Source organism: Mercenaria mercenaria, chromosome 3 (assembly GCF_021730395.1).
Source record: "Mercenaria mercenaria strain notata chromosome 3, MADL_Memer_1, whole genome shotgun sequence".
NCBI classification, from domain to species: domain Eukaryota; kingdom Metazoa; phylum Mollusca; class Bivalvia; order Venerida; family Veneridae; genus Mercenaria; species Mercenaria mercenaria.
In genome coordinates this window covers 50308215-50318588 of record NC_069363.1, presented here as the reverse complement: position 1 = coordinate 50318588, position 10374 = coordinate 50308215, and the positions used below count along the sequence as shown (strand labels likewise).

Genomic DNA, 10374 nt, shown 5'->3' with positions numbered 1-10374 from the left:
TGTATCTAATCTACAGTATATTAATGTTAAAGATACCTCCCACTATGGTGGTTAGAATTTGATTAATACATTTACAGATATAGTTGATTATAGTTCTAACTTACTTGCCTTGGAACAGTTAAGGTTGTACACATCAAAATTTTCAAGCGTACGTTGCACAACTACCAATGCCACTTTCAGTTAGTTATCTGTTACTTTTTCATTTAAATGACTTTGTGATTTCTGCTTTTCCTTATGTACAGAGATTGGAGTCTTCTTAAAATAGAGCTGCCGGGAAACACCACTCAATAGAGCACCCAGGCTCACTCAGCAATTCATTTGGTTACCCCAAGTTTTCTTTATCTACGTTTGGATTGCTTGATGCCCTGGATAACTGCAGCATTTACAACATCGAGTGATCGCTGTTTTACTGTTATTTCAGTTGTATCAGAAGACTGATAAAAGTGTTTTAGGTGTGTTTTAAGCACTTTTAAGTTTCATCATTATTTCTGGTTCATCCCGATTTTATCTGCAGTTCCTATTGTTAGTTAAAACTGTCGAGCTCAGCTGTGAGCCTTTGAAACCATGAAATCGTTCCTTTTTGTAAAGTGTTTTTGAGAATTGCTTAAGTCTGCAGTTATTTATTGTTTTATGCTTGAAACTTTTAAATAATACTTTTGTCTTCTCCCATTTCTTTTTCTAAAAGGAAATTTTAGTCAGTTTAAATTTATAAGTATGTACAAAGAGGAAATGTACTCCTTTTTGTATAAATAACAGCATTTTTTTTCAGCAATTAAACAGAAATTAACAACTTTAATATTTCATCTCTTGTCTTCAGGTTTATTCAAAACATGTTAATGCAGTTTGCTCTTAATGCTATGTGAGAGTACAAAGACATTTTACTTAATGAAAAAAAAGTACTCAAAGGCCCATCTGGCAATTTTATAGTATTGCTTGTAAAGAAATATATGCGAATGTTAACATTGTAAACTTTGCATGCAGTGTTTACAGAAATGATGTTATATATTACATGAATTTTAAATTATTTGCTTCTTTTTTGTCTTCTGTGCTTCCATTTATATTAGACTGTGCAATTAATTTTATAATGATAGTGATTAATATATAATTGGAATATAACTGGCTGGTTTATTATTTCTTTACTTACTGGACTATGGTTTCATATTTAATAAAATATCTATATGTCAACTCTTTATGTGTTCTATTAGTTATGACCCAACTAAACATAAGAGTGGAAGCTAGCGCGATTCATGAATTTCCAAGAAGTCTCAGTGTGTTTTATACCCAGATGAAATGCACAAAAAAAAATAGCATTTAATTCTTTATTGAATTCCCACATTACTTGGTGGCTGGTCAGTTTATTTTTTTGTAGTGAATATTGAAGAAAAAAATTGCTCGAAACTGTTGAAGGACCTTAACTTTCGGAAGACTTTAAACATTGAGAGTCTGTATCGGTAGGCGCTTGCAGAGCTGTCACACAAAGCTTTTATGAGATCCTTTTAAACACGACCTCATTTCGTAGCCAGATCACACAGTTGTCAATGTTTAGTTGGTATGAAACCCAATTTTTTGGCTACAGCGACTCGTATTTGGAATTTCAAATTTATGACATGAACAGTTATTTGTTCACTGGGATTCAGTTTCATGGATCGGCATAACTTTGAATTCTATGAAAATGAGCTGTCCAAGAATAACAGGTAAAAGTTCTCATGAAGCATGAAAGTCTGCTCTTTAAGGGAAATGTCAGTCCTGCGAGGATATTGTGCATCTGACTTACCTGTCCTGCACAGTAACCAAGTGAAGGAACAAAACTTCACGTTGATAATATTGATGAAAAATAAAAAATGGAAAAATAAATTTTGTTGGCGGTGGTGGGGGTGACTGGGCGGAGGAGCTAGGTGGGGGAAGGTACAAAATATTCATGGAAGGTTTTAAGAGTAAAAAAAAAATTGTGGTGGGGAGGGGGCGGGGGTGTTACCAGGGCGGAGGGGGTACACAACTTCACGTGTTGTTAATCAATGTTCATGGAAAAAAATTATGGTGATCTAAATTCAATTTAAGTTTCAAAGTTCTAGGTCAAATATGTCACATGTTATGAAGCAGAAATTGCCATATTTATAGTACCCTATATAGTCAACACTAGAAACTACTAAGGGCCATAACTCTGGTGTTACTTGGGCAATTTGACTGAAACTTGATGGGCCACATTTCCCTATAGTGGTGAACACGTATATGAAGTTTATCTAAATATTCCAAACCACTTCCTAGACATGGCTGCAGATGAACGACGCCAAAACTATATCCCTCCACCTTTGGAGGCGGATAATAATGGTCCTGTATGGGCAATAAGGTTATCCACAAGAGACACAAAAGTTGTTGAGTATAATTTATTCAATATTTAGGTAATAAAAATGTTCATGTATTCATAACATAACAATGCATTTACATATTCCCTATTTACATCTGTCAATATATACATACAACCCATATATTTACATACAGTACTGGACAAGACAAATCGGCATTCACATTTTTATACACAAAATTTAAAGACCTTTTAGTCAGATATACCATAATTCTCTCAAAATATAAAAAACAGATCTTCAACATGAACACAAGATGTAACAAACACTTATGAAGTTTTAAAAGCAAACCTGTTGATCAAAAATGACTCTGTTCAAACTGGTACTATAGATTAAGAAGGGAAATGCCTCCAGATTTTTGTAATTTTTTTTTTCTTTTTTGGAAATTTAGAAATTTGTTTCATTGAATAACAATGTTAATTCAAAAGTGATTCAAAGAGTTCAGGACAGTGTTTATAACATACATAAACACTTACTAGTCTAGTGTAATCTGTAATTTATATAGAAGCTTATACATACACTGTGTTTGTTCAAATGGAAAGTTTACTGAATGTGAAAAAAAAGCAATGTATCATACTCACGAAATATGAAGTGTAATGATATTGATTAATAAGTCCCGATATTTTGTAGACATTTGTTAAAGTGAACAATCAAGAGTTCAACCTCTGTTTTTACCAAATGCGTGTTGAGCTATATTCACGTCCAAGAATGCTAACTGCCGAACAAGAATACGCACACACAAAGAAACTGCTGAGTGTCATTATTGTTTTCTACCTTAAAAGACAATTATTGATGAATGTAATTTAGGAACCATCAATGGAAACTGTAGAATGCCAATGCAGTCTGCTACCTTAAAAGACTACTATCAATGAAAGTTATTTAGGAACTATCAAGAACAATAATTGCATTACAGCTGTGTCAGCAAATAAATGAATTACTCACAACAATTACATCTACAAAAAATAATCCAAACTGAGTTTTTTTTAAACTAAATTTTCCCTGATGTCTAAATGGCATACGTGTACATGAAACTAATAAAAGAAATACGTGATTTATAACATATATTTAATTTACATAAATACAACCAACTGAATGGACGGAACAGAACAAAACATCACAGATCTCTTGATAAGTTAATAAACTATATACATTATCACAATTTTTAAGTTAGCAAGAACATATAGCCATTTTTTCACATGTAAAACTTCATAGCTCATTTACTAGAAAGTACAAGTAAAATACACTCTCGGAATCATTATACTGTAACTTTAGACCATGATGATTTTAGTAAACTGATTTTCAACAAATTTGGCTATTTTGAGATTTTATCATAAACAAATTAAACTAATTTTATTTCAATAACTTAACAATCTGCAATTCTTACCATCAAATCAGTTCATCATGTTTAAAGATATTACAACTTTGGTAGTGTTGTTACAGTCGTAAAAATTTTAACATAATAGTATAGAGTGTGTCTCTTGATATGAGCCGAGCCATGAGAAAATCAACATAGTGGGTTTGCGACCAGCATGGATCCAGACCAGCCTGCGCATCCGCTCAGTCTGGTCAGGCTCCATGCTGTTCGCTAACAGTTTCTCCAATTCCAATAGGCTTTAAAAGCGAACAGCATGGATCCTGACCAGACTGGTCGCATACCCACTATGTTGGTTTTCTCATGGCAAGGCTCATATGAATTTATTAATAAAACCTGATTTAAATGATGAAGGAAAGGTAGCACTAACAAACCACCAGACAGTGGCAACAAATGTCTCTTTCTTAAAATTTCCCCAGTAACAAAATGTTTTATAAAACTACATTGTCATTTCATAAATAAAGACAATCTTTAACTTCCTAGTCAAGTGCCTTTTCACTTCAACTCCGAAACAATTACGAAATACTATAACTGAATGAAAAGGCATTATTAAACTTCAGGTTACTTTGTTCATGAATTCACTTTTAAAACAAGTTTTTTCTTCAAAACATTTTTTTAAGAACATTACACCCTTCTCAAATATCAAATCTGGAACAACACGGGTTCATTAACTTTGGTCCCTTTCAAAAAGAATCCTGGAAGATATTTTAAGGCAACTGGCACTGTATATTCATCTCATCAAGGAATGTTGTTATGCGTGGACTGGAATAGTGCACTACTCTACATTAAAGCAAGCTGTGAAACATGTGCTGGATTCTCATACAGCTTTGCTACCAGGTCTCAACCAGGAATCATCTTGTAGTGTCTGGCCTGATGGTGGTCTGAAATTAATTAATGAAACAATTCAAACTAATTACAACCAATCATAAAAAAATATACTGACAACTTTCCATTAGAAACAAATTTATCTGAACTGCCAATCTGAAACAAGTTACGTTAAAAACTCATTAACGTCTCCTCATATGTACAGCATAAAACAACATTGTATACACAACTATTAAAAACACAAATGCCTTTCTGATATTAAGTATAAGAGACCACAACTGAATTATCTTAAATTATAAGCATTGTACAGTTTCAGCAGGACAGTCCTAAAAATACGAGATAGCACTTAAGAAAATTCTTTTCAATTTTAACGCAATGAACTATTTATCATGACCTTACTTTTTGTAATATTATTTTTCTAAATCTATCATCTGCAAGGCACTTAGTAGATTTGATGGTACAATGAATGACACTTGAATATAATTTGAAAAGCACAAGTTAACATGCAGCTGAATAAAATGTTGCTCTTCATTGTGGAGGAACATCCCAGGTGCTCCTCCAAGCCTTATTCAAATATGGGTGGGTACCCAGGTTGAACCACCAACCTTCCGTATGTCAGCTGGCTGGCTTCCATACATGAAATAATTTTACACTGTAAACAAGGTTTCACACTTACAGCAGTGAGGGACGTGATTTGAAGTCGGCTACCTTAACTACTCAGCCACAAAACCCCCTGAGTGAAATATTGAGTATATTTTCTATAACTTGCACCATAAAATCTAGCTGTCTAGCAATACAAAACATTTTAATGAACTTCAATTTTGCTGCAAATTTTACCAAGTAAACTTACAACAGGGTCACATTCTAATTACCAGTCATTCAAGTGTCTGAAAGAGTTTTATTCATCACAGTAAGAGGCTACAAGTATATTTATGTTACTCTAACATACTAAGCACTAAATTTATAGATATATTAATCTAGATCTAGTGCTCAACCTGGAATGCTCTATCTCTATTCACATGTATTACCTATTTTGTGATCAAAGAAACAATGGCTGATATATATATATTTTTTTAATTGTATGCATTGACATAAACTCTGGACTTCAGTAAAGGATCCGGCAAGTCTTTAAGCAGCAAAACTTGAAAAAAACACACAAAAACAAGTACACCTTTGATGAATGTCACATCATTAAAGCTTTATAAATCAAGATTAAAATACTCCAAACCAGGTCCAAATATGAATATGTAATTGCTCATATGTTTAACTCATTAAGGATGCAGATCGCATTTATGCGTTTATTTTAACTCTTATCGAGTACCGCATGTCGTATTTATCCGTCAAAAGATAACAGGCGTGTATGCCGCGGAGCGCATAAATGCGCTATCTGCCTGATAGTACTGTATGCCGCGTGACGTGATTTTAAGTTTGTATGAATACTAACGATTGGACTGATGTCAAAGTCAACCAATGAAATATTTTACACTAAAGATTTATAAAACCCGGAAGCGATCGAAATAATCAAAATATTTATTATTTAAGCATGTATTTTCAATATACTCATCACTAAATATCGAAACTACAAAGTTATTTCTAGGTATTGCCTGTTTTATCTACTCATTCTATTATACTGCAGTCTTTCTTTTTGATTCAGTATTTTTAATTTTATTAAATAAAGCATAATTCTGTTCTTTTATAATGTCGTTTGCTTTAAAGTTTAGCAATAAATGATATTTGAATAAAATAATCAAATAATGGCTGTTTTTCTATGTCAATTTTTTCTTGAATATTGCCGTTTTCCATATTCGTGTTACTTCAGTAGGCCTGTGAAACAATTTTGCAAATCAAAATAATAGTAAATTTAAAATTATTGAATAGATCATAAATTGTAGTATCAGATGTGAAAATTTCAGTTTTATTTATCTGTTATAAACAGATGTTTGTCCCTAATATTGATCAAAGGATGCTTAGATCTTATCGATAATTGATTATCAGTGAAAATCCACAGGAATACAAAGCAGATAAATTGATAAGTGGCTCAGGAATGTATCGGAAAATTGATGCCAGTAATTAAGCGGCGATAAGGCTGCAGGTATTAATGAGTTAAGCTTTTTACTTGTGCAACTTTGACTACATGTATTTTAATGTCAAGTGCTTTAAGCTTAGTTAAGCTTATACATCAATAAAAAAATTTGGCACTAAGACTAAACTGCACCATTTTTTATTAGTCAGCGCACAAATATAACTGATTGAAGCTCACAGTGTAATATTGCTTACCACTCTTCCTCGATTGGTTCACAAATAGAGCATACTGATCTTCTACATTCAAAAATTGAACAAAAGTAATAATACTATCAACACTGTCTTGTTTCATTTTTTAAGAGGATTTTACATATTGCATGTTATTTTTAATTCAATTAGATTGCAAGACATTTCATTTTTGTAGTTTTCTTTTCTACTCAATACAACCCTTATCAAGCTGGACACGATTGATTCTGCCTCTGCAACCAGTGTAGGTCATGATCTGCACTGTTCGCCTTTCAGTCAGTATCTTTTTTGTAAGCACCTCTTTTAACAGTTAATGGTACTGTCCAAATTGAAAGATGGACAAGTTCATTATAGAAATTTAGCAGAATAAGGATACAGTGAAATTTCTTTTCCTGTCTTTCAACATGGAAATATTTTTATTTTCTGTAACAACAAACTTGCCTTCATCTACTAACTGCAATTCTACAGTACACTTCCTAAATTCCATTTAGCTATACATGTATACACAGCACAAATATATATTTATCTAGCATGCTGATAAAAACATCCCAGGTTGAGCTATCAATTTTACAACAAACAATACCTCGAGTAAACTCCCCTAAAATATTTTAGAAAAAGACTGAAAATTCTTAAAAGAGGTCATTTGGAGCATATTAATTAATATTTGACTCTCATAAATTAAGGTCAAATTCTAAAAGAATTTTTAAAAGAAGTTTTTCCATTTAGGGTTCTTGCCACATAGTAAGTTATACTGTGACAAAGCCACCCAAGTCCAAGTCCCTTGTGAAAATAGTCAATAAACAAGCAAAGGACAAGAAACCTTGCAACAATTTTATATCCCCCTTTGGTATTATAAACTTTCTTGTCCCACTGCCTCCTTTTAATATCATTTGAGAGACGTAACATCTCACAATTTGGATTTTAAAGTATAGAAGGCAATACATTTTGCACCAAGTGGAAGAAGATTTACGACATATATTCTGAACATAAACATATACAGGAAATTTAGCAAGTATGGCGATATAGTTACGCTATTTTGTTTTGTTTCGGGTTTAACGCCGTTTTTCAACAGTACTTCAGTTATGTTACAACGGCAGGAAGTTAACCTTACCAGTGTTCCTGGATTCTGTACCAGTACAAACTTGTTCTCCGCAAGTAACTACCAACTTCCCCACATGAATCAGAGGTGGAGGACAAATGATTTCAGACACAATGTCTTTTATCAAATCGCCACGGAGAACATACACCTTGCCCAGGGCTAAAACTCCTGACCCCGCAATACATAGATTTGCACTCTTCCCACTGAGCTAAGAGACGGACAGTTATGCTATATCTGATATACTGGTATCTTATATCAATAAAAAATCTGAATAGTCCATACGATATTGAAAATCTCCATTATCAATACAAAGGATATACAGTGAAAAACCACTCGGTCAAGCGCCGGCAGCTCAAATACATGGGCTTACTAGACCAATTCATTTGTTCCTGAACCATTTTCCTGGTATCTTTCTATGTTCAGATCACATGAAACCTCGAATAACTCGAGCATTTTGCTCATCTGGTTGTCACCTTGAGCATTCAGTGTTTTACTGTATATCAATAAACAGAACAAATGAATTACCTATTATATCTCTGTTTAGCCATAAACCTGTCCAGTATATCGTCAGGATCTCCCATAGATACATCATCTCCTGTTAGAATATTTACAAAACATTTTCATACGAGCATCTTACTAACATTTTCATCACAAAATTATATAATATTATATATACAGGTGAGCTTGAAAAGACTTTATTATACATGAAAGAAAAATGAATTTGTGCTTCCAAATACATGATTAAGGCATAGGTCCATGTTTCGGAAAAAAAAGTTCGAACGTCATCAAATTATAGAAAGAAAGCATTGTTTTACATGAACATTTAACAGCATATAAAACATTTATATTATTCTACAAAACCATTGTCAATTTATTCATGTATGTATTGAATTCCGGAAAGGGACTGCATGAAGGGTCCACACTTCTGGACAGTTCAGCGCCTTTAAAAACTCACCATTTTGAAAAAGCTGTTACATGTCTTCGTTTTGATGCATTTGCAACATCGTGCGAGTGTCTAAACTTTACAGAACTAGGTAAAACATCGTTTTTGACAATTGTTTACATTTATTTCTTTACAAATGACATTCTTATTCAAAGGGGGACAACTCATTAAGAATATTTTAAGTATCCAACTCTGTGGGACAGAACAGTAAAGCATGTATTGGACAGATAAGTTGTGTGTCAAGATGCTGTTCATTTACTAAAAAAATTGTTATTTTGTGATAAACTGCTAAACCTTAAGGCTGAGCAAGGAAACACATAAATTTGCTGTTCATTTCTCCAAAAGGGGAGATGATAAGACGGTAATACTGTGTTATCATTTAATTTTGTGGGCCTGAGATTTCTTGCAGCTATTTTGTAAGGATATCAATTTACGGATTTCAAATTTTGGATATAAAAAAAAACAGGCAGTTTTATCAGGAATTTATCCACCAAAATGTATCATCCAGGCATGACTTTACAGCATCTAGCCTTTTAGGTCAAAAATACTTTTTAACACAAGGATTTTAATTATGCCAACTTGTAAGAAACTATTTCTTATCCATGAGGTAATATTTAATGAAACATTCAGCTACTACATATTGGCATAAACTAAATCTTTAAAGGTGGATAATCAGACTTTGACCATGTAAGGGATTTGCTTGTAACTTTAACATCTGATCATTTACACTCATTTATGTTCACTAAACACTTAATACAAATTAGATTTTCACTGGAGGTATCTTTAAAATTAGATTTTCCTATCATGGTTGCCCAACCAAGATAGAGTTATTTTATCGTAGGTATAAATTTGATAAGCATACTTTGCTTAAGGAAAGGTATTAATATTAGATATATTGTAATATATTTGTAAAATATTTTCATTAACAATTATGTATTTAGATGGAATTCGATAGAAACGCAAGTTTAAAAAATTATTATTATCTCCCTTTGCCTATCTTGGTTGCGCAACCAAGATAGATTGGAAATAAATTAATTCAGAAGCTACACACAGATTTAAAGCTTGCCGTTTGGTTCAGATTGTTAAATAGTTGGTATGTCTATCAAATGCAAACGTAAAACTAGAAATTGTATCGAAATAAAATGAATTACTCAGCTTTTTTAATACTTTTATATTAAAGGGGAGTAATTACAAATTTTTATAAAAAATAATAAAACATACATTTCTAATAGGAATCTAACTCTATGTAATGGGTCTTTTTGTTCCTTAAATAAATCTCTACCAGAATATACAAAAAGTAAAAAATGGCATTAAATGTTGTTTAAATGTGATTGACCACCTTTAAAATCATCATAGCACCAAATTAAAGTTAAACAAAATCTGCTATATTATAAATTACTTGAGCTCATGTTATTCAATTTTCTCAGTCTTTCTTCATTTTTCCTCTGTATCCTGTCCACATCTAGACTGGCCTGGGAACCCATACCATTGTTACTGTAAGGCTGTA

At 32.5% G+C, this 10374-nt stretch overlaps 1 protein-coding gene across 1 annotated transcript in view; it reads right to left on the bottom strand.

The window, feature by feature from the left end:
• Nucleotides 1–2370: 2370 nt before the first annotated feature.
• The window catches only part of LOC123524871 (trichohyalin-like), a 151901-nt gene continuing 143897 nt past the window's right edge, over nt 2371–10374 (bottom strand). Inside the window, exons 51-53 of the mRNA XM_053539697.1 lie at nt 10267–10369; nt 8450–8519; nt 2371–4613 (exon numbers count right to left, since the gene is read on the bottom strand). Of these exons, the coding sequence (XP_053395672.1) occupies nt 4550–4613; nt 8450–8519; nt 10267–10369 (237 nt within the window). The 3' untranslated portion in view covers nt 2371–4549. The remainder of the gene's footprint in view (nt 4614–8449; nt 8520–10266; nt 10370–10374) is intronic.